At 41.4% G+C, this 25,862-nt stretch overlaps 1 protein-coding gene across 1 annotated transcript in view; it reads left to right on the plus strand.

Moving 5' to 3' along the window:
* The window catches only part of sema5ba (sema domain, seven thrombospondin repeats (type 1 and type 1-like), transmembrane domain (TM) and short cytoplasmic domain, (semaphorin) 5Ba), a 183,705-nt gene that overhangs the window by 130,314 nt on the left and 27,529 nt on the right, over positions 1-25,862 (plus strand). The window contains exons 8-13 of the mRNA XM_008435404.2: positions 545-680; positions 4,309-4,516; positions 4,601-4,808; positions 21,383-21,500; positions 22,622-22,806; positions 25,334-25,477. Coding sequence (XP_008433626.1) covers positions 545-680; positions 4,309-4,516; positions 4,601-4,808; positions 21,383-21,500; positions 22,622-22,806; positions 25,334-25,477 — 999 coding nt within the window. The remainder of the gene's footprint in view (positions 1-544; positions 681-4,308; positions 4,517-4,600; positions 4,809-21,382; positions 21,501-22,621; positions 22,807-25,333; positions 25,478-25,862) is intronic.

A 25,862-nucleotide genomic window follows, 5' to 3' on the forward strand; every position in this document is an offset into this window, starting at 1 on the left:
GTGTGTGTGTGTGTGTGTGTGTGTGTGTGTGTGTGTGTGTGTGTGTGTGTGCGTGTGTGCGCGCGCGCGTGCGTGTGTGTGTGTGGAGAATCTGTCAACAGTTGTGGGCGGTTAAGAAACTCATTAGCTTACAGCTTGTGACGGCTAAGAGAGAAGCTAAACACTGGTAGTTTAGCTGTAGCAAAGTCCTATACCTATAAAAAAAAACTGTGTTGTTTGCTCATCATCTGTACAATTTCCTCCAATATCCTCAGCTTAATACCGTCCACTGTCACTGTGCAGCAGCGATAGCATAGATTAGCCTGCAGCAAAGCAAGCCAGACACATATCGGCTGTTTAGTGTGGCCATAAAAGATACGGCCTCCATTAGGAGGATGGAAGACGCCGCAGAAYGGSTTTCTTACATAGCTGCATTATGCTGATTTCTGATATGCCTTCAAAAACACCCAGCATACGAGCTGCTCTGAATATCGTTTTTGAAATGCATTACTTTTTTGTTTTTGTGTTTTTCTTTTCTTCCTTTCTGTCCCTCTCGCTGCAACAGCAACAGCATCGCAGCCTCYGCAGTGTGTGCCTTCAACCTGAGCGCCATCACCCAAACCTTCAACGGGCCTTTCCGCTCCCAGGAGAATCCCCGCTCCACCTGGCTCCCCACGCCCAACCCCATCCACAACTTCCAGGTTGGTTTCCACACGCAGTCTCTTCAGGGAGCTTGGCGATAGACACACAGAGTTGTCATTTCAGTTTCAGCTGGGCGTAAGCTGCGGCCAGAGAAAAACATCTAAAAGTAGGTCGCAAACAGGTTTTAGAGCCTTATGTAACTTGCAAAAAGAATAGCTTAAAATGTTGATCTTTTTTTTCATGCTAAGCTGTTAGACACAATCTCTTGTTCGATTTTAACGTTTCTTCTTTGCAAGTTAGATGAGATTCTGACAGATTGGATAAAAACCAGCGGTAAACTCTATCTAATCTTATTGGATTTATGTCTTGGGTTTGACTGAGCCACTCCAACACATGAACATACCTTGATGCAAGTTGTCCTATTGMAGCTCTGATGTGTTTTTAGGRTCGTCGTCCTTCTGGTAGGTAAATATCCATCGCGACTCCAAGACTTTTGACGCCTCCAATATGTTTTCTTCCACAGTTGCTCTGTATCTCCCAAACATGAAAAGATTTCATGTTTCTATTGTAGAAAAACCTTTCCATACCAAAACACCAGCACCACCACCACGTCTCCACAGCTGTGCCTCCAGCCCATCTGATACGTTGCTCTCGAATGTTATAAAAACAATCTGATTCWCAGAACAGCTGGATTTACACAGAGATTGAATTGCACACAGGTGAACTAATTCCATCTGTTTTTGTTGTATTTAATTTTATTTATGGGTGTCAGTGTAAAGGGGATGGTRCATGTAAGCATGCTTCGCTTTTCAGATGTTTTGTTTGTCAAAACTTTTCAAAACCTGCATCGTTTTCCTTTCATTTCACAATGACGCACAAATCAGTTGTTGGTCTCTCTCATACGGTCACAATTAAATCCACATAAATAAAACAGAACGGCCCACAAACGTATTATTATGTCGGGAATAATGTATAAGAAAGTCTGATAGAGTTTCAAACTATTTAACAGAGGACTTTAATCACAAAGAAACATTAAAAATAACAAGATCGTCGTCGCAATGTTTCTAGATATGCTTGTGGGGCTGCTAACTGTTTTCCAGGGCTGCGTGTTTTAKATGTTTTCCTGCTTAAACATGCATGACTGAGATGAACTGGTCATTAGAGGGCTCCTGCAGACCTGGAGGAGATAATCACAATGATTGAATCAGATGACTTGGTGYGGGGACACATCTAAAATATGCAGGACAGCAGCCTGTGAGGATCGGCATCTGTGGGTCACACTCAGACAGTCCCACACGTCACAATTTCGCTAAATTAGTTTGATGTCAGKGTAATGGTTTAATCTGGCATCTCAAATTGGTATGGATAAAGCAGGTCCGTTGATGCWTCTGTAATGGGGCTGCAGCGACAGCCGACACCTGAACTACGACCCCCGAACYCCAGAGGGGTTGAAAAATGGGGCTTCGTGGATGCAGAGCCTGCTCCAAAGACTGGAAAAGTTCATGCCGTCCAACGATTGTAATGGGYAAATACAGAGGCAACACAAGCATTTGTAATGTGGAGGAGAGGGGAGCAGGAGTGGCTAACACTCGGCTCGTSAGTCGCATGCGGCTTTTCTCTCTGCTTAACCCGTCTGTCATGGTTCTCATTTTAAGTGTAGCTTGCGGACTATTTCATTTTGAAAATGTATTCATTTTGAGAAACGTCAACTTCCTTCCAGCAAAGACACTTTACACTTGTCTGCAGTTCAATCATCTGTCACTACAACTGAGCTACCAGCACCGTTCTGTCAAGCCAGACGTTGTGAGACGTCAGTCGGACTCGGTTCGCTTGTTTGTTGTTGATGCTTGAAGCATGCAGTGCGGTGAGTTGTAGGTAACCAGGACAACCAGGAGAGTTTGACTTGTAGTAGTTTTTTCCTGYGAATCGAKTGGAGTGGATTCATTTGTGAACCAATAGAAACGGTGCTGGGGAAGCAATATTTCATACTAAATGTGTGGGGGATCCAAAGGAATATTGTTCAAATGTGTAGGGAGGGAAACGTCATTTATAATAATTGCAACGTCCATGGGCAGAGATCACAACTCCAACTTCTCTGTGAATGACTTTTTATAAACATCCGACCAGATGGAGACTCAAAGAGGAGCAGCAAAAGCAAATGAGGTAGATTAGCAGGGCTTGCCAACAATTCATGGGGTCATCCGGGATATGTTGCTGCGGAAAATTGTTTCTGCTGCCGGGAAACGGAGCTGCTAGCTGAGACRGTCATACATGAGTCAGAGGTTCAAAGGTCATCAGATCCATCTTAAGACAGTCATTTTAAGACTTAAAAGTCTTAAAACATTTACACTTTAAGACTWTTAAGTCGTTGAGGTTATGTGGATTAATGCGTTATGACGATGTTTAATTTCTCTTTGGGACAAACCCAAACTGGTTCCCAACACATTAGATATGACATCAGTTTTTTAAAGGTATTTTTTTTCTTCTTTTTTTTTTAGGATTTTAAGGTGATCCTATATTGTGACCACCTGTGTTTTCCCATCTGGATGAAGAATTAAATCTGCTTTAATGACTACTTATTTTTTTCTAATAATTGTATTGTAGTTTTCTTTGCTTATTATTGTTATTGYATTTGTATTATTTGTTTGTTTTTAGTGAGACAAATGTTCCTTTTGCTCAGGGACAGTGGATGGAAATGACCTATTTGACTAATTCTGGTGCATTTATTGCAATRTTTATTAATGTACATTGTCCCTGTTATACATATTAATGCATTTAAAATTTCAAAGTATTTTTTGTTTGAACTGAATTAGATTGAGAGTTCCCCTTTTGAGCTATAACAGAGGACATAGGAACTGCATCAACAATATATTTCTAAGGTTCCTCTCATGACAGAGTCGTTAATTATTTATTTTCGTAGCAGGGGAAATGTCACAGCATRTGCTGTAGAACAGCTACTTTACATTATTACTAATACGAAGCCTAAATGATTATGGGCTTGACTTTTGAAGCAGTCTTTAGCATCAGCTCTTAACACAGCCGGTGGGTCTGGCATTTGTAAAATAGYGTTCTTACTTTAAATCAGGGGTTTCTAAAGGGCTGCCAACATTTCCAAATCGACAATGTTCCTTTCCTGGCAGAGACAGAGACTCGAAAGGATTAATGCTTTTCTCCACTCACAGTTCSTGTTATCTGTTGTCTCTTGCAGCCTGAATGAATTTCAGATATCTCTCCACAGGTATTGTTTCCTTTAAAATAGTTTCAAATACAGTATAAACCATGTGATAGTTGATAGACGACTGATCTTAAAGGTTCAAGTTTTTCAGTTTCTGACTGGCTGGTCAATAGTCAAAAAAAATAAAAAATAAGGGCTGAAATCATTTTTGGTGCATCTCTGGTCTGCAATGTTTATTTCACATAGTATCTTTAAAAAATCTGAAAATTTTTCTCATCCACAAAGCAATTTTTGCTACAAACCCTTTTTTTCATCATATGTGTCTTTAAACTTACTGAGGGTAAAAGTGAAAGAAAAAAACGTGTTTATGATGAAGYTCCAGCAGCTGCATGGTTTCCTCGAAAATCAACCATCGAGAACATGGCTTCGTACTTTTGTAATTTAAATAAATCTTGTTTTCCCGTTTGCTTTACAGTTCTTTATGCATCTGATTTGTGTTTTCCCCTCTGCAGTGTGGCACCATAAACGACAAAGGTCCCAACGAGGGTTTGACGGAGCGCAGCCTTCAGGACGCGCAGCGGCTCTACCTGATGAACGACGTGGTGCAGCCAGAGTCCGTGGATCCTCTCGTCATGCAGGACGACGTCCGCTTCTCAAACCTGGTCGTGGACATCGTCCAGGGCATGGACACCCTTTTCCACGTCATGTACATCAGCACAGGTTTGGTTTGTCTCCAATCGGATTATGTGTTGGCCTAAAAGAAAACCCTGACTTTTCTTTTTGTTTTCTGTTGTTTTTGTCCAGAATATGGCACCATCCTGAAGGCTCTGGCCACGCCCAACAAAAACCTGCAGGGTTGCTACCTGGAGGAGATGGAGCTCCATCCAGCCGGTGTCCGAGAGCCGATCCTGAGCCTTCAGATCCTGCACAGCGACAGGTCGCTCTTTGTTGGCCTCAAAGACAGAGTCCTGAAGATTCCCCTTGAGAGGTGTTCCTCCTACAGAACTGAGACGTGAGTAGAGCATTAAGTCTAAAATGTTCGGGACGTTGCAGAGTTACTGGAGGCCTTCGTCCGGCCCTGTCACGTACATTAAAGACCTTGGAGCATTAAGCTCTTTAGCCTCAACCGTTATCAGTTGTATCTCCAAATATGAGCTTTAGAAATCATGTTAATACTTATATAAAGTCGCAGGTACTGTTTTCTGAAGAAAATGATTATGTTCTTGCATGGATCAATGCATTTTGCTCCTGGGAATAATCTCAAGTATTGAAAGCTAATTGAAACCACCGCACACGCACGCGCACACACAAAGTGGATGAAGCAGCAGATCACTGTGTTAGCACATTTTCTCTATTATTGTCGGTGAAGATTTTGTTTATGCTTCGATGTTTGCTAACATAGTCTTCTATAGTTTAGTTAACATTTTGTTTGTGTTTTTTCTCCATGAATCTTTACTTTCCTGGTTCGTTTCTGGTTTTAGTTGTGCAGATTAGCCTCTCTGGTTATTGAGCCTTTTGTCTAAAACAAATAAAACCTGTTGAGAAATAGTCTGACCTGGATGGTTCAGCTGTTGTTATGGACCAGACTTTTGCTTACTAAATGTGATCTCACCCTTATCTATATTTTGTCACATTGTTGTTTCCCAGGCGCCAGATAACCTGTCAGTTTTTGCAAAAGCTGTAGAATCTAAGCGGGACTCCGTCTTGTTTTCATTGGGAAGTTTTGCTTTATGCTCCAGGTTTTCCCTGTGTTGGTTTGGACTCTGTTGTGAGTTGTGGTTGATGTTTTCTTCTAATACATGTTCTTGACTTGCCAGGTCACTTTCACTCGATTACATATTTAGTCTCTTCTGTGATTATCTATGCTCAGTTTAGTAATAGTTTTCATTATGTTTACGAGTGCTATGGCGGTTCATGCTTCGTTCCACATTCAGTTAATCAAGCGGCTCCTTTATGCCAGTAACCATCCTCCCTCTGTGTGTGTTCCTTCCCGGTTTGTTCAGTCCTTGTCAGATCTTTTTGTCATACAGTGTCTTCTTCCCAGCTGCTGTTCTTTGCTTCGTTGTCTCAGCTCTCGTTAAAGTGCATCACCTCCACCGTGACCCTGACCTCCACGCTTCTAGATTTGGGTTTTCCACCTCAAAACATGGTGGGATTAGAATAATTACCAAAGACATTTGGTGTAATAATTTAATTATTTGTGAGATTTCAACATTTTAATGATTATCACTGCAATTTGTCAACAATACTTAATCAGCAAGGAGGTTGTGCTTTGGTTATCTCTGGGGACTCCAGTTTCCTCTCACAGCCAGAAGTTATGAGTCAGGTTAAGCCGTCTGTCTGTAAAACACTTTGGTGTGAATGTGCGTGTGATTGTTTGCACCTCTCCACCACAGCGAGAGACGGGCCTCAACAACCCCAACCCGCTCAGCCCTGCACAGACAAGCTGTCAGTGCCGTGGGTGAATTAGCAGAACTCCTCTTCATTAATAAGCCTGTACCTGATAGCAGCCTCCACATCCTGTCTTACCGCTCGCAGTACTGGACGTCTTTAGCAAATAAAATCCCGGATCTGACTTTTAGAACTAGCATTCAGGCGCACTGAGGCTCGAAGAAACGTTTCCATCTCACGCAGCGGCCAGGTGTACGGCGTTCATGTTTTTAATGCTTATTTTATACATTTGGGCAGTTGATTTATTTCTACCTGCTCGGCCTACAGCTGAAGGCAATTATCTGTCCGCAACAGGGATTAATGTCCGGAAGACATCGCCGATAATCATTAAAGTCCTTATGGTACCAGACAAATGATGAGGGCGGTATCTCCTTCGGCTCATTAGAGGAAATAAATTAGAAATAAATTTGTTGTGCTTTTGCTGTAACGAAGTCCAGAAAAGTACAAAGAAAAGACTTTTTTTCTTTTTTTTCCCTGTTTGCCGGTGAACTAGAGTACTCAGTGAATCTTCAGCTCTGCTGTCATTTATATGAAAATCCCTGTGCTATGGATGAACAGAGGAGGTGAAAGGCTCACTGGCTGTTCCTCCCACTGTCTTTGTCTCATCAGCTCTCTTGATCATGATCTGCAGCTGGCCTCTCAGCTTCGATTTAGCATACAAATAGATGCTAGATGCTAAATCCGCTCGGTGTGTATGTTTGCGTGCGCGTGTTCACGAGAGAAAGTCTGCCGGATTTGTATTCGGGTTGGTCCTGGATGCATGCTGCAGGTTGGCTTTTCTTTTAGATTTGAACTCTTAAAATCAGGGCATAGCAGAGGCAGCTACACTTTGAATATCTATCCACAGGACTAGAGGCAGAGGCAGAGAAAGACAGCAATTCGGAGACAAAGGGCTTTAGAAGCATAAAGAAGCAGAGCCTATACAAGATAATGTGCGCTAAGACAATAAGAAGAGTGAGCCCTTAGAGGCATTACAGGAAAAGAGGAAGAGATGGAGGGTGTAGGAAAGACAGAATGCCCTTAATCTACTTTGTAACATTCACCTCACCTGTGTGGCTCACTTGCACTTGCAATCGTTTAAATGCACAGCAGCTTAAGGCACGCCGGTCTTCAGAGTACAACAGATGTCAACCTGCCGATCAAGATGACGGCTGATCGTATTTGGTCAGACTCAAAAGAAAAGAGATGGCTGGGGTAAAATCAGGAGATTGGAGAGGGTAAAAAAGGGATGGATGGATGTGAAAGTGAAGCAACTCAGAACAGCACTCAAAGCGTTAGAGTAGGAACGGTCTGCCTCCTTTACTCTGACACCCCTAACCGCTTGCAGTGCCTCCTATTAAGGTTGCTTGTCTGTAGAAGTGACCTTATTAGATCCCAACAGTGAAATGTAATTTATTGTCAATAGATCTACTGTTCTATGAAGGCTTCAGAGTTTTGTTAGTGAACAAACATCATCCTAAAGACCAAGGAACCCAGCAGACAGAGCAGAGAAATAAATGTGGAGAAGGGTTGGGTTATAAAGGCTTTTCCCAAGCTTTGACGATCACACAGATCGCTGTTCTATTTTTCCTCTGGAAATAAAAGTGGTATCAATCACCTTAAACCAATCAAGACATGACCACTAAACTGACAGGCCGGGGTGCTAATCAAAGAAGCAGCCAAGAAGAACTCGATAAGTCTGAAGGAGGTGCAGAGATCCCTCGCTCAGTCATCCGTCAGCAGGATCGCAGTAGTTTACTCTACAAATCTAACCTTTACAGAGGAGTAGCAAAAAAACAAACCAAAACACGTCATGTTATCAGTTTTGTTACAAGCCAAGAGGGGGAAGAAGGTTCTCTGGTCAGATATGACCAAAGTTTCTGGTCTATGAACAGAATGCAGAGTGAAACACGGTGGTGATGCAGCATGCTGTGGGAATACCTTTCTTAAAGGGACAGAAACAATTATGTGAATCAACTTTTTTGAGCTTTACATTATGTTAGAATGTTATTATGTTAGAATGTTATTGCCTCTTTAAAAACATACCCGGAGCGTTTTGCTTTGATTCTTTTATGCACGTTTGAGAAATCCTTTGATCTCCCATGGCAACCATTTAGCTGAGCAAAACACCTGGGTGGACCTAGCCCCGCCTTGAGTGATGACGCTCCTCCTTCGAGCTGCAGCTTCCAAGTGTCTGAGCTCCAGCATTGCAAAGCACTGTATCCCATGACTGCCCCACTCAGCTCCTTCAGACTAGCCAGCAGCAATTAGCAAACAGCTGGTGGAACTGAGCATCTGCTGAGCTCATTATAGGAGCTACTTCTCAGAGCGACGCTGGTAAAAAAAACATTGTCCATCCATCCATTTTCTTTACACCCTTGTCCCTTAGTGGAGTCGGGAGGGTTGCTGGTGCCCATCTCCAGCTAACGTTACGGGCGAGAGGCGGGGTCACCCTGGACAGGTCGTCAGTCTGTCGCAGGGCAACACAAAAAAAAAAAAAAAACATTGTTAAAGGGTTAATAGAGGAGCTGTGTTGTGATTACTTCTTGAAGGCAAAGTTTTAGAAAGAACCAAACTTTTTTGAAGAGACAGAGGCCTAATTTCAAGGCGTTAAATTACAAAATCTAATTTCTTTTACGTCATATTTGATACATGCAGGATTTTTATAACAACTGAAGGTGACATAGTTACTTTATTGTGCTATAAAGTGATACAATTTGACTGGAAAACACATAATGCTGCCCCTTTAAGCAGGGATAGAGGATGATCAAATATCCTGTTAGAACAGGACAATGAAAACTCACAACACACTTGTCTGGCGTTGTGAAATTTATGTTTTCATAGCATTAATCACCGATCGGTAAAGTTGCTGATACAAATCTAACAAGCGAAAGGATTAAAAACTTTGCATTTTCTTCAGCAGCAACTTTTTCTCCAAAGTTTTCCATGACACACAGCTCACCCACTCTCCCACAGCAGCAGTGACAGGGCCCGGTCTGATGTTTTCGGCTGACACCTCACCGCGTTAGCTGTGACTTGACAACATATTATCAGTTCAGCTCCTTTCTCACTTCACCCGTTTCTCCCTCACCTTTCTGCTCCACGCCGTGGCTCGCTTCGAGTCTCCTCCCCACTGCCTCATCCGCACTGCGCGCACTCTCCCAGAAGACAGACAAACTCCAGAGTCCCGGAGTCAGAAATCCACATGTGCTTGCAGACCACGGTGGGGAAGTGCAGAAACGCAGCCGACAGCARAGCCCACGGTGTAGGCGCAGCAAATGACTGACGCACACAAACACACCTACGCCTGAGACGGAGCAGCAGAGCAGTTCACAGCCTCACTCTGAAGAGGAGTGAAATGTTTGCAGACAGATAATGAACATGTGCCTCATCTCTGATAGCATACAGCTGAGAATGTGTTGTCAGTCATTGCTGGAGTCCAAAATCCTTAGCTATGGCCTTGGTGTGTTTTGTACTCACTGAGTTAGTTGTTAGATATATAAGATGTTTCTCAGAGCAATTTCCCCAGACCAGCGGAGGCTTTTTTTTTTCTTTTGGTAACGTCAGCTGCATTTTGTGCTGTAAAACTTACTGAGTTTCACTGAAAACAACCTTCAAAAGCAAAAAAAGGATGGTAGTTCAAAGGGTTTTAAGTAAACTTTTGCATAAACTGCTTCAGCGTTTTTGTGATTGGAGTTCTTCTAGGAAAGTCGTAACCCTCTTTGGTGTTGGTCACTAACAAGCCATTAGAATCAGTCTTGAGCATCATCTAATCTGAAGTCACCAAGGGGATTAAATATCACTCCAAAATTCCTGAAAGGTCGTTTTCAGATTGCAGAAACAGGAAATGAACTAAAAACTCACATTCCAGTAGAAATTATTTCTGCTGTGAAGGCCTGACTTTGCTGATATTAGTGGCGTATAAAAGTCATGCAGCTCACAACATCAAATTCTGTATATATCATATTGTTCCAAAAAAGCTGCAGAGAGGTCAAGTGGGCAGGAAGACGTTTCTTTTAACATTTTCAAGGACAAAGCAAAGCCGAAACCATCTGATTTTAAACAATAGTAATAATTTAAACAATCCGTAACATTTTCTGCTGCGCAGTGTTTCTTTGATTCAAAGGAACAGAAAGACATAAAAAGCAAGCTAATCTTAACCTGGTAGCCGTCAGTTGTTTTTTTTTTTTTTCTTTTTATCTTGCTGTTTAATCCTGCAGACATTATTACTGTAGGAGATATTATACAATTCAGAGCTGAAAGAGAAAAATACTACCTGCCTTGCCAAGCACCGACTAGAGCAGAGGTCGGCAACAATTTTCTCTTTTCAGTTCGCCGATATTCAGTCGTTTCTCCGGGGACACGCTGCTCAGACTTATTTGGACAAAGACCCACCTACTGTTTCACTTAATTCAGCTCCTGTTATTGTGCTGCTGTCTGAATGAGCTGAATGGATTTCCGCCCGGCTCGTCTGCATTGTGTGCGGTCGTCCTGCCTAAATGAAGACATGCAGCGTCCCCGTTCGCACACCGAGGAACAGCTGGATGTTCTCCGCGGCTTTTAAATCCGTCAGCAGCTGAAGGGCAGCCAGCCACACACGTCGTTCTCTCCACCAACAAAACACTTCGGCCGCATTAAGGTGACATTATTCACAGGCGAGCTGCTTTGTTTTGAAGAGCAGAGTGAGTTTTGATAGACTGTAGTGTACGTACCTCGTCAGTCAGACGTTTACACCATCATTGTCGACAAAATGTCGTAGCGATTTGAGGCTTTTAAAGTTGTTTTCCTTCCAAGTGGATCGTGGAACAAAAAACATGACATTGTTGATGTCAGAGCTTGTTTAACTTTAGTTGATTTCCTGTCAAATATTTTCATGTGAGCTTCAAATCCTGTTGGAATATTTGAGAAAAAAAGTTGAAGAAAATGATCAATTTCCCTTTTCCTTATTATCCCTTCATGTTTCCTGAACATAATACATTGGTACCACTAGAGAGAAACAACCCACAGCATGATGCTCCCACTACCATGCAGCATGCAGGAATGTTACCCAACTGTTGCTAAGTATGAAAGCTTCACTGTGAGGTCAAGTACCCTAATCTTTGCTTCGTCCGACTAAAGGGTAGTGAGCTTAGAAGGTCTCCATGTTTGTCTTGGTCAGTAATGGGTCTGTAACGATTCTAATACTTCAATTATTACAATTCCTTCAGGAAAATCTATCTGCCTTGAAGCGTTGTTAAATTATGTTTTATTATTTAGTGCACCGCCTTCCGGCTGGGTCATGATTTGTGTTGGGCAGCGCTCTCACTTCCACCTATGAGTTGTTGCTAAGAGCTAGCAGAGTAATGTCCAATTTTGCAGGTTTTTATCGGGTTTTTATCGGGGGACAAATAAGCGTTCTTAAATTGACTGGCATGATGCTAGAAGTACGACGGCCTTTCCCCTCCTAGAGCTGCCTGGTGGGCGGGACAAAGCGAACGGTGGGAAGAGCGCTGCTGACAAGCGAGCTTTTTGGTCGGGAAATCTCTCTCTTTCTGTCTGTCTCTCTTCTCTTTCGCTCTCTGTCTCTCTCTCTCTCTCTCTCTCCTCCTGATTACTCGATTAATCTTAAGAATAATCGACAGAGTACTCAATTACTAAAACATTATTTCACAACAGCCCTAGTTAGTAACTTCTTCTATGGTGATGTCAAACTTGAGTGAAAGTGAACTTGCGTTTCATCAGTTTCCAGGTTATGGCTTCTCTTGCTTCTGGTTGGTTCTCGGACGTCCTGTGTGACTTCCTGTTGTCTGACGCTGACAGTTTGGGTCAGACGGTTGGTGTTTGTGAGATGGCGATCCCTCAAGTCTATTTGCTGACTCATAGCTTAGTTTATTAAAAGTCGCTGTTATCTTTAGCAATGCCGGCAAGCCTTACAGACCACAGAATGGAGATTTGCATCATCCTTTTTAACTCAAGTGTATTTTCTTCCGCTGCTAAACCTCTTTATCTGCCACTGATTTGTATCCTTTTAGTGGCAGCTTGCAGACAAATGGTCCAGCTTGTGGGTTTGTGTGTGTACACTCTGTGTGTATGTGAACATAACTGTGTGTATTTGTTCTCTATTTGTGGTAATTACATTTGACCTGGCCAATTGGCACCTCTGGCTAACAGCACCACTCTCCTCCACGCAGCTCCCATCTCTCTATCTCTCTATCTCACTCTGTTAGGTTAGTGATTTATTTTGGGCTCAGTTGTTTGCTGGTGCTGTGATGCTGACTGCGCTCATCAGATCTTTTACTTCACTTTCATTGTCTGGTAAAAATYCAACACAAGTGTGAGTGGAATTTTTGTCCCACCAGATCTAATTAGTGGAAACTGGTTTTGCAAAGATCCATGTTGGAATATGTAATTACTATTAAAACCATGGCAGTCATTGCTAATGCGTTAATGCTTGGGGTTAATCTAAAACGTTTATTACATGATACAGATTGATCGCACTACCTATTTTGACCTAAAAGACGCTCTGCCACGTAGAGTTGTTTTGTTCAAAGCGGCGCGTTATACAGTCCTGTACTGTGGTCAACAATACAATAACTTTATGTGATTTTTGCACTTTCTCTCTGCTCCTTCYTGTCAGATTACAGTCAGATGGAGACCGCTGGCACCAAAACATAACAAAACAAACACAGTGAAGGACGTTTGGATAAAACCAAGGTAGCATGTAGCCAGATTATTGCAAAGGTGAATTTTACTTCCACCAAAGAAAATCCAGTTAACATTTCTGAATTGAGCTTGAAACAAAATTGCGTTTATTAAACCTTCCTGAATATGAAAACCTGAAGAAATGAGATGTCTGGTTATTGAGACAATAAGACATTTTTTGGCATTTTTACATTTCAAGATCCCAAAGTTAAACATACTGATTAATTGTAATTAATCACAGTGTTAGAGTGCAATGAATCTGATTTTTAATGGATTGACAGCACTGATTAAAACCCAAATCTAACCACCATACACTACCAGGACTCCGGTTTTGGTAAAACTCTGCTCCCAAAAGGGAGAGGCTGAAATAAATGAATCGAAGCAGCCATGGCCTCTGTCTGTCCTCCTTCCTCTCCAATAACAACCTTTCACCAACACTTCCAGCACTACACTGGGGAACATTTCTTCTCTGACATAATAGAAATAAATAAACTTGCAACCTGTGTCAGAAAAAAAGAAGCAGTGCATGCACATTCACTCTCTGACTTGAATCATAGCATGGGTGATGTTTGTTGAATTATTTTATTCATTTAAAGGAGTTTCCTGATTATAATAGCAATGTGAAGTTCAGCCAGTGATCCAGTCATTCTGCTAACAAACAGACGGTACTTATTTAAGGACGTAGATTTAAAAAATGCTGGCTATAGTGCGCTCCTCTCTGAGTAAAATGGTTCGTTCCAGACATTGTTAAATGAATACTTTAGATTAAAATTTGATTGGACAAGGGTAGCATAAAGAGAAGCAGAACATTAAAGGACACTTAAAAGACCTCACATGCTTTGAAATGGAAACAGGCACCAGAAAAAGTGAAAGAAAACTGAAAACTACTATTATAAGGGATTGAAGAGTAACAAAAGTGGCAAAAAGTCAGCCAATAATCAGATTCACCGAAGCCAAACAATCAGCACGAACCCACTGCAACGTCCAATTGTTGAACAAACAATGTAGGCTTAAAGGGATTATGCATCGCCAAGGAACACACTGACCGGCCGAAGAAATGGAGCAGCATCTTGTCGAGTGATAGAACCAATATTTTGCATCCCATGCACTGTGAAGCACTCTGGCTCGGGCACTGCGGGGTAAAGATGCTTCTTATGCTATTTTGTTGGGCCTATTAAAACCAAGCCAGAGATCACGGATCAGTTTGAATACATCTAAATGCTTGATAGAGGACATGGCCTGCTTAACAGCATGTGTGCAGCTTCTTAGTTCCAGAAGAACATAAAAAATATCATGGAGCGACCTTTAAAACCTTTAACCTGATATGTTACCATAAAAATGCTCTGTTTAGATCAAAGCCAATAAATTTAGAGGAAGTGATGAAAGCATATTTGTTCTTTTGTTGTAAAGGAGTTCTGAGGAATGAAATATTTCAGTGTTTTCAGACAGTATTGCCTTTTCCTCACTTCCACTTTGGTTTGAAACAGATTGGGCAGAAATAGTGTTGGGCACAGAACTGCATATTTGCTTTTTGGTGAAAAAAATCTAAATTTGAAACCATCTGGAAGATACTAATGACTAGATTGAACAACTGGAAATCAGTCAATCAGGTTTATTTTTGTAGCACATTTCAGCAACACAGCAGTTCAAAGTGCTTCACATCGTGACAACATAAAAAAAAACATCAGGAATATGTCAAAACAGTTCTGAAAGTCAATAAAAAATGTAACATATAAATAAAAAGACATACCCGACTGATACCAGAGTGAAGTGGAATAAATTGAGTCTTTGGTTCAAAATGTCAAGTTTCTCCACAAGATAAAAACAAAAGTCCTGCTGCCTTCACCCTGAAGGGCTTTAACTCACGTTTCTCTTCAAGAGGGAGAGAGGGAGTGGGTTTAACGACTGGATTGACCCAGCAGCAGTGTGCTAAGGAGGCCAAGTCTCATTTGACTTTCAGCGTCTGCACAAAATGTTTTATGTGTTTGTCTTTTTCGGCGTCTGCTGAGGACGTTGCGCGCTGGAACGCAATTTTTCCTCTACGCATGAGCGCGATTCCTGCAGGAAGCTTCGGCACCGGCGGACCCCCCCGCCCGCCTCTGTGTGAGTGCAGCTTACGGGCCGCTCTCCCGGCAAACCTAATTTACTGTCGGCTGCGGCCGCCAGCTGGTTACCGGAGCCCACCGCTGCTAAGCCTGTATGACCAATCACAGGAACATTTCGCTGGCCAGGAGAGAGAGAGAGAGAGAGAGAGAGAGAGAGAAATTGTGTTCACAGAGTGGATGTATTTATTACTGGTCCAGAATGCTGTTACTTTTATTACTGGCTTTGTTCTGGCTGAGGTTCAGTGTAATCATTTTTGGTCTCTCCTCCAGTTTCACTCTCTCTGTGGTGCTCTCTCAATCTACTCCTCCTGGCGCTGCATCTCAACCTCTAGCTCGCTGCTCTTTAAGCTTCCTTTTGTCTGCTAAGGCGTTTGAACCTTTATGGTGTTTTACACATATCTATAATTCAAGATGATCAATAGTCTGACTCGGAATGTGTTGTCATGTGCCAGAAACACATCGCAAGGTGGATTTTTTTTCTTTTCTGGTGATATTTCATCTGTTGTCTATAAAAAAAATAACAAGACCTATCAAATATTAGAGTCTAGATCTATATAAGAATATCCAGACGGCCTGTTTTTCAATGTAACAAGCAATAATTTGTCATTTTGGATACATTAAAATAAAATGGCAAACCATTATTGCCTTTATGTCCTGATGAGGGGGGAAAACAATGCTTGCCAAAACTACTAAATTAAAAATGAATTAAGTAGGATGAGAAAGTTTAGGATTACGATAATCCATCCTTTTTCTGTACACTCTTGTCCCTCAGTGGGGTCGGGAGGGTTGCTGGTGCCCATCTCCAGCTAACGTTCCAGGCGAGAGGCGGGGGTCACCCTGGACAGGTCGCCAGTCTGTCGCAGGGCAACACAGAGACACACAGGACAAACAACCATGCACACACACACTCACACCTAGGGGCAATTAAGACAGACCAATTAACCTGACAGTCATGTTTTTGGACTGTGGGAGGAAACTGGAGTACCCGGAGAAAACCCACGCATGCACAGGGAGAACATGCAAACTCCATGCAGAAAGACTGGGGCTGGGAATCGACCCCAGAACCTTCTTGCTGCAAGGCAACAGCTCYACCAACTGCACAGTACCAGTAATTACGATAATTTATACTACAAAATACAAACATGTGAACTAGTCAGGTTGTCCTCTGGCAGTGTTCCTCAGATAGTAAAACATGTATGCTGCACTTTCTTTTTTTTTTCTAAAACCTGACGGACAGTGGGAATGTAATCTGCATGTCCACCTGTAAGCCACATTGCCTTATTTGGTCGTTCCCTCCCTGTTGGTTTCCTGTGATTCTCATTCCCCAGGGGTTCTTCTCTGACAGCCGTCTGACTTTTGTTTCCCCGATTCTGTTTCCCGGCCCCGTCGTTCTGCAGGCCGTCCCTAACTGGGCTTAATTGGATGTATCAGCTTTGAGCGCTAGCAGGAGTTCAGTGTGTTTCCTGTTAATCATGAGCAGAGTTCCCAAACGGCCAGCTCAGTGGGGAGAAAACCGCTCCAGGGACCAACTCTCAGCCCTGCAGGGAGGGCTGGGGGAGTCTGAGTGCTGGTCTCTTGAGAATGCCAGCAGGAGATTTTTTTTCCCCCTCCAAAACACTGGGTTCTTGCAGAGAGGAAGAGCATATAGTGATCCAACATCACCAGTCCTACAGCTAATAGTCAATGACTACGATCCATTATTTATCAGCTCATATTCGCAGTCATCCCGTGACGTCCTGCCGTTAAAGGTGAAGTGTTGTTGTAGGCGCTGCAATAAAAGTAGACACTTCTTTTTACAGCGCTCACAAACGATTTGAAAAGCCAATTAAACACACGGAGCGAAAACGAGAGATTAATCTTCTCGCCTCAGAATTTACCCGGCCACATGGCCTGGCTCGTCCGTTTTGATATAGCGTGCCATCGGGTGTCCGCTGCGCTGAAATAAACAGCAGCCCAACATCGTCTGACTTGTCAGAGATTCCTAGGTGGCCATGAATCTGCGGTTGAAATATATCCCCTATAACATATATTTAAAGGCTATTCGGGGAACTGACAGCTACAGGCACTCACACGCTCGTTCTTACGTGTCTTGCCGTCCACCATATTTGTAGGCTGTCTTTTTTTCACAGTAACTGTCTCAGAAATGAGCTTTTCTCTGCGGTAAAAATCAATCACTGCTTTTGGCTGGCCGAGAGAGGACAGGAAGAGCTGGCTGAAGAGAAAAGGTCAGGAGGAGAGAGAAAGGGACACAACGGTGTAACATCTATTATCGCTACGTTATTGAACCTTTAAATACTGAAAGTGGACTCTGGGGGAAGAAGTGATTGGAGAAAATCAAAACCTGTCAAGTTTTATTTTGTCCCATAGTCTCTATGTATAAACAGAATATAAGTAATTACAATTTCTCTTAAATTTCATGTTGTTTTTTGATGGAAACTCTAAACTGTGCAGCCATTCGGAAACATACTGGAGTGATTTGCAAAAGTATTCTCACCAATCAACTTTTCTACAAAACTTTACATTCTTTGGGAGGGATTTTTATGAACAAAGTAGTACCTATGTTTTGATTTGGTTTTTTTTTTGTTTTTTTTTTAGAATTTTACAAATAGAAATTTGACAATTGTGATGATAATTTGAATTCTATCCCCCCCGAGTCAATATATTGCAGAATAATCTATTTCTACCAGTCTTTCGGGATATGTCTCTAGTGGAGGTTGAATTTATTTTTGGCCATTCCTTTTGTCAAAATATGTGAAACAAATTTAAAACAGTGTCTTATTTTTGTTTAAAATGATGACCTGGCTTGAGCTCAAGAGAAATTCACAAGAAAATATGCAGAAGTTTGTAGCAGTACTAAGACAAAACATCAAAAAAACGAAAAACACATCTCGTCATAGTACTACGTGAAGTAGTACTATTTACAAGGTTTCCACCAGAGAACTTGCTAAACCCGGTGGTAGGAGGCACTAGGGCAGTCCAGTGTGATTTTGTGTTAAAAGCTACAACACTTCTAGCTTTTAACACAGCTAGACGAGTAGATATCTTAATTTAGGAACTTTTGCCCAGTTTAGTGCGTCAACTATGAACCTAGCTTAATGCGTCTTTATGGTTAGTGGTGTATAAAAAGCTCAATTTAAAATAAGCAAACTATGCTTAGCCTGGTGGTGGGGGCAAGTAAAGCCTGGTAAGACCTGGTGGCCCGCCAAGCTTATAATACTCATGGGGAAACCCTGTTAAATAGTTTTATTAAATATGCTAATCAGAAGCAGCACATTACATACATACATACATACATACATACATACATACATACATACATACATACATACATACATACATAACTCTGGCTAAACCTGTTACATTAACAGTGTTAATCAATCTACTGTTTCTGCCTTAAATGTTGCAAAAAAAACCCTGATAAATTACGTTTTATCTCAAAATAACTTTTTTTCCCACAAAAACGTTGAAGTAACATTTTGTTTTGGCCATTCTGTCAACATTCTGCCTAAAGCTATCGCTATCCAAAACATTTACTGCCATGTCTGATGATGCGTCATGCGTAACGCGTTTGTTTGAAAAGTGAGATTTACTATCGATATCCGTTCACAATTGCACTGTAATAAGTGCAATCTCTTCTGAACTCATTTGTGTGTTTCTACTTCCGTTTTTATTTTAATTAATGCCACTTTTTGGTGAATTCCGATGTAAATGTATCTTCCCCTAACACCAGAAGCCCCTCAGTCTGCCTCCAGGCCCACTGAAAGCTACTAAGCTTCATATTCCTGCCACCATCCTTCTTTAATAATTGCCCCATCCTTGAATTATGCACTTATTAATTTTTACGCTCAGCTGAACCCTTTAATGGCGTGTGCTGAAGTCGAGTGTGTTGGTAATCAGAAAGCCAAATGAGAAATCCTCGGCCGTGATGACGAAGCAGAACCACACATCAAAGTCGATGCGAACGCAATATGGCCGACCTTGAGCCAAAACGGCGACGAGCTCCTCCTGACGCCGCGGGAAAATAACGATTATGTTCACTGAACTGTGAATGCGCGGCCGACCTCATTATGATTATTGTTCCATTTGTTGCCGAGATGGCGCTGGGCGTTGATGTAATGGAGTCACTTCATGAAAGGAAAATGACGCACACACAAGGTGACAGTCAATTGGCCAAGATGGAATCTGCCTTTATTCCGGCTTCGCTGTGCAACGCCGCTCCCTGAACGTGTGCGCTCCCTCATTCCTGTCAGATGTGCTGACTAAGCCGTTATGTCTTTATTAGATGTAAACTGACCTCAGGTTCACCAGGGCTCTCCAGCCCTGCTGGCACGAAGACCTCTAAGAAACAACAGCAGCAGCAGCAACACTCAGAGTTTTCCTCCGTCTCCAGGCTAAACATTACAGGCCTCTCTCCAAATATACCGCCAGAGCCTCCGCCAGGAAAGAAGAAACAAGACCTTTTATTTTATTTTTCCAGAGGTATTGAGGGCGATGGAGAGGGAGAAGCCGCAGTTCTGTAATTAGTGAGTTTAGAGAGGGAAGGAGGGTAAATAGAGAGCGGGATGCAGCGAGCGAAGGGAAGCTTTTGAGAGGAAGAGGAGTTATTCAGTTGATTCCTTTTATTCAATGTTCCTCAGGCATCCTGATCAGCTCTGGCGGCTTAGCCTCGTCATTAACAGCTTTGGATTTAATTAGCAGTCATTAAGCCTCTGTTTTACTGGAGGAGCTCACAAATATTTAATCACTGTTTGGGTAATGTACCATGCGTAGCGTTGCTGATATGAATGCAAAGTGGAGAAACATTTTATTCGTTTAACGCTCTTTTATCGATGCGCCGCATCCGTAACTTCTTTCTTCTTTCCTAAGAAATTTGACACTGAACAAATTAATAAAGTGCATAATGGTAAACAGGGCCAGAGCTAACAATGCAATCAATCCAAATCAATGCAAAGACCACCAGGCCAGCGATGATGCATAGTTAATTTTTACAGATAACATAACTTGGATCTGAGAATTTCATCTCCACTAACTTGTTTTCCAGTTAGTTGCAAGTTTGAAAACGARTGGGACTTGCTAACTGTCGTCATGATTCGGTGTGTTGATTGGAACCCAAAGGCAGACAAACAGAGATGAGGAGCCGATGGTGAGTTTTTAATGAAAGAAAAAGTAAACAAGAAGTGGAAATGCAAGAAGAGGAACACAGGGAGCGAGGGGCAGGAACAAACGGGAGTCGGGTGTCTGAAGTTAACAAATGGATCCAGCAAGGAGCGACTGAAGGAGAGGGGGTTAAATAGTGGGACGTTGATTGCTGGAACAATGGACTGGTACCAATTAGGAAACAAAGTGCAGCTGTGAGGAGAGAGCTGAAGGCAAGCTGAGGGAGAGAGAGGAAGAGATGGCGCAGAGAGGCAAAGAGGAGTGAACAAATGGGGGGAATAAAAATAACTAAGGAAGGAAAGAAATAAATTGAAATAACTGTGAACAGATTGATGTAATCAAAACACAGATCACAAATGATCAAAAACTATGAACTCAGGCAAAGACAAAACCAGATCCAGTCAGTCAAAAATCAAATCGATACTCTGAGATTTTTTGCATCTAAACTCCAAAGGATCTTGTCATAAACACATGTGCAGATTGCTGTGAGCCCCTGATTTAACGTCAAACAAGAAGACAGAAAAACTTTTTTATAAAGTCCAGATCTCTGACTTACCTGTACACAGCTGACATGTGAAACGTTGGGGTTGGAGCTGATGAGACATTTTCCAACTTTTCAAGTTGTTGTTTTTTTTTTTTATGTTGAAGGTCATGACTTGCTACTGTGAGGTTGTTTGTTCCTGTGTTCACACTTTGTGAGCCTTGTGAAAATTATTGACATGTGGATGTAGTTGTCAGAAGAACAAACTGAATTTGAACTTCTTTTTTTTACTACCAAAAAGAGTTTATATTTAAATACTGCGGCTGAAATACAGTTAAACAAACCAACTGAATGAGTCGGTGAATTCGTCTGACCTTACCAAAGTATTTAGTGTTCACCTTGTGTGATTTATTCAATGAATCCTGGAGACGTTAAAGTCAAGACGAACACATCCCGTTTAGGGAGTTCATTGTTGCCTCATTATTTACTTATGAAGCCAGTTGTGTTAAACACGCAGTATCTAACTGTACTGTTGGGACAGACAGAGAGACAAACAACTTTGGTTTAAAAAAAAAAGGAAGAAAGAAACTCTTATGTATTAAATATACTCTCCATTAAAAGTCTTTTTTTACTGGTCTGACGCATTATTCCACTTTTAAACGGGGAAAACAGGTGCAGATAGTTTGTCTTCCATTTTGTTAATCTTTATCATTTCTTCACTCGTCTTCCTAGGCTCTGCTTGGAGGCCAGGGATCCGTACTGCGGCTGGGACTTTAGGCAGCGCAAATGCACAACGCTGGAGGAAAGCTCCAACATGAGCCAGTGGAAACAGAACATCACCGTTTGTCCGGTAAGACCGACCTCGCTGCGTTTACTGCACGCATCCATCGGGCTTTCTGTCGCTCGGCCCAAACTCAGCAGGTTGTTTATCTCTGCACACGTCAGCGTTTACATCACTGCGTCTGTCTTCTGGTGAAATGTCAATAAACAGTAGCGACCCGGAGCCTGTGGACGTCAGGAAGCCGCCATGTGTTGAACACATGAAGTATGTGTTGGATTATGAGGCTTTCCTGAGTTTTTTCAGACTTTCTGCTCTTGTCATCCTTCTATGTGGGAGCTTAGTTTACTCTGCCCATTGAACTGTGTTTATGACCTGGACTCATTGTTTTTCAATGCTATTATTTAGTGTCTGTTTCTTGGCAATTATGTGATTTCATATCAAAGAGATAAACAAAAACATTATAAAACAGGAAAATTCAAATTCTCCATGATTGGAGGCATAAATGCACTGCAAAAAAAATCAAAACATCTTACCAAATATTTTTAGTCTTGTTTCTAGTGCAATTATCTTATTACACTTGAAATAAGTGAAAACTAACATATAAGTATCTCTTCAGTAAGGAGCTCGTTTTAAATAAATAATTTCTTAATATTGGTGAAAAAGTATTTTTTCCGTTGGCAGATAAATTTACTAATTACAAGACAATTTACCCACGTTATAAGTGAAATAATCTGCTAATGGGACTAATACCTTTTCACCATGATTAAGGAGTTATTACTCAAAACAAACTTCTATATCTTGCTCACAAGTTACTTTTATGTTAGTTTTGTCTTAATTCAGGTTTACTAAGATATTTGCATTAGAAATTAGACAAAAATACTTTGTAAGACTGTATGTTTTTGCAGTGTGTGCAATGATAAAACTAAGATATTCTCTACGATTGGAAAGTCTGAATGTTTCAAAAGGAGAAAAAAAGGATTTTGAGATTCTTTAGGACAGCTTTAGAAGATAAAGATTAATCTGTCTGACAAATTTAAAAATGAAACAATATCAAATAAGTAAGTTTTCCATCAGTAGCGTCAGTGAAGTAAATTGTAAAACCTGTGTTGCTTTTTCATTCCTCGAACATTCACTTCACAGTGGACTCTCTCTGTCACTGACGCACAGTGAAAATGATGTTTGTCCTCCAGCTGCGGAACCAGACCATCGACGGCGGCTTTGGGTTCTGGACGCCGTGGCACCCCTGCAGCAACGAAGACGCGCTGGACGGCGTGAGCTCCTGTTTGTGTCGCTCCAGATCCTGCGACAGCCCCGCCCCTCGGTGCGGCGGCAAAACCTGCGAAGGTCCAACCATTGAAGTCTCAAACTGCTCCAGGTCAGAAGAAATAAATGTGTTTGTTTCAGTCGTAATATAATTTGTGCTGAGTTATAAACTAGGACATCTCCAAAATTGTATCCACTTAAAATGGCTCAAAGTCACACACATGCATTTCAAATTAAATGCACACAATTTAAAGGAGATTTGCCCTGATTACACCTTAAGACTGGCTCCTGACCGTTGAAGTGAGCGTGGACATTGTGATAACATTTAAAGGTCACGCTGAAGCCCTCAGAAGATTGTAGCAAGTCGTGAGTCTGGTAAGGGAATGAAAGAGTTTTAAAGGCATTTCAAATTGGTCATTCCACTGTACATAAAGTAATTTACAGGTGGAGGACATGCAAAGCAACTTGTGTTGTCCTTAGTGCTCAATTGATACATTTAACAATTACATTGATGTTTATCCTCTGACTTTGGTCTGTACATTTAAGTGTGAATATTGTAAAATAATTAATTTATCTTCCAACTTCTGCAGAAATGAAGAAGTAGATGCTCAGATCCAGTTAAAGTCAGTCTGTAGTACTTTCTGACAATAACCAGAAACAGATGTTAACGTTTGTCCTTTTATGAAATAAAGTTTTAGATTTTGAAGCTGCTTTCAAACTGTTGTGGAAACATTTCATTTCCAAATTGTTTGCTGTGTTGTTGGTCCTGTTTTAGTGGTGGCTTTAAGGAAAAGTTCCTGCCAGTGTTACTTTTACCAGGAATCCCCCAAGCTGCTTTCCAGACGGTAAACCCAACCAATCTCTGGACTGCATTTTTATTCAACAACTTACAAATATTTAACATATTATATTTTGGAAACAGCTCAATTAATTCATTAATGATAGTTTTTTTTATTGTAGCACACAGAAGCTGATTAAGTTGGCATTTTCGGCCCATTTCCTGCAACTAAATTGTATGAACGTAAAGATGATGAGGGACAGTGAGTAACCCGTACACTATGAACCTTGCTGGGTTAATTTCAACTCAATTTGAGTTATTCTACTAACCCAGTATCTGGTTATAAATGGACAAATCCACCAGTGGATTGATTTAGTGCAGCAGTGTTGGCTTCCTGGTTCGACCCAGCATACTGGGTTAGGTTTTCAACACAAAAAAATGTGTTAAAGTGGCATCAGCACCACCAACGTGCAGGTTGAAAAGACATAACCTGTACCTAAGTTGCTAAAAATTTGATTAGAATGAGCATTTTTTTTATCTTGAATCATTAAGGAAAATGAAAACTTTGCCAATTAATAATTTACTGATAAACATCTGAATCTGCATATTATAATTTATCTTCAGTAGAGAGCACTGTTTGAAATAAAACTAGGTGATGAAGACATTGTTGTTGCCTCTTGTTGGAGCTGGAGTGTGGCTTTATAAGTTGGGGGCGTTCCAGTTGCAAATTGGAAAACCAATGGGATTTTCTCATTAAGTGGTGCTACATGCTGTGAAGAACACACACAGCAATGTATTTCTCTTTGCATTATAAAAACATTCATAAATAGACGTTACACAGTATAATTTGCATGACTGATTTCCTGGGATGTAAACTGAGCTAGTACGTATTTCATACTACTTTGACCATGTTGTGTCTGTGAGCAGCCATATTGGAAATTGACCTTGGGGATGCGTGGGGGACACCAACATTTCCCTTCAAATTTTAACTTTTGGCAGCGTTGTTGTTGAATTTCCAACTGCAAACTCAGAAAATGAGACTTTATAGTAGAAATAGAGTGCAGATTACAGTTGAAAAGCTAGCAGGCTGCTAGCATGTGCTAACTAAGGTAAAAGAAAGGTACCTAAACTAAACAAATGTTCTCTAGCGGGCACCAAAGTCACTGACACAAGATATACATCTTACCATTTTTATGTTATTACACAGAGGTTTAGTAAAATGTGTTGTATAATTTAAAATGGCCGCCTGTGAAGATTTGATGAGCCCTCTTCTTGTCTTGTCTCAAATCCAAACAAACTGGACTGACCACAAACCACAAAACTATGATTACAGATTGTTTCACTGGCATCACACCATATTTGTAGCAGTGATTTTGATGACAGGAGGTTCTAGTTTGTTATTTAGGTGACACCAAGTTTCCACCTGAGAAATTCCTCACTTCCTTTGTCTTCAGCAGAATGGGCCAATCACAGAACAGAGACAAAGAGTTAAAGCCCTTTCATCCCACTGGTAGCTATGGCAGATTTAATCCTGGGTATGGAAATTAAATTGTGCTTTTGTAGAGAGTGGCAATTAAATCATGAGGAGAGCTTCCCAGGAACAAAGCACTTAAGCAAATTGAGTGAATGTTTCCTAGTCAGAATGAGTGTGGGTTTTTTTTGTGTGTGTGTTTCTGCTCACAGAAGTTCAGAATTAGAGCAGTGAGTTAAAAGGCAGAGCTGAAAAGGTATTTTTGTATCCTCTAATTCAGCATCGTATTAACGCCTTGTGAGAAAACAATGTTAAAGTCATTAGTGGAAAAAATTAGGTTTCTGGATACCCGGAGGTTGCTAACGTCTGCCTGTGCGTCTGTTGCCATAGAAACGGAGGCTGGACACCGTGGTCGTCGTGGGGACAGTGCAGCACGACCTGCGGCACAGGCTTCGAGTTGCGCCAGCGCTCGTGTAACAACCCGTCACCCCGGCACGGCGGACGCGTGTGCGTGGGGCCCACCAGGGACGAACGGTAAAATAATCACTTCTAAATAAGCTTTTGCATTAATTCCCTTAGAAAACTACATTTAAAGTTTAATATTTAAACATATGCATAAACAAAAAGTTTGATACATGTTGTTTAATTCATAGAAGGAGCTTTAACCCTATTAAGATATTCTGACACCATTTTTACCTTCATTGCCTGTGTTTGTGCTTAACTCATCCAAAAAATGTTTTTATACAAACTTTTTGAATGTGCAGTTATAGGTTTGAAGACTGACTAGGTCTGAATGGTAGAAGAAAGGTACTGAATTATGTCATGTTCTGTTTTAAAATATGTTGGCAGGTAATTTAACGCCTAACCAACTGTTGATCTAACTTAGCCGTCAAGTTCAATCCAAGCTAAATGAAATTTT

This window comes from Poecilia reticulata, linkage group LG2 (genome assembly GCF_000633615.1).
Source record: "Poecilia reticulata strain Guanapo linkage group LG2, Guppy_female_1.0+MT, whole genome shotgun sequence".
Lineage (NCBI taxonomy): Eukaryota > Metazoa > Chordata > Actinopteri > Cyprinodontiformes > Poeciliidae > Poecilia > Poecilia reticulata.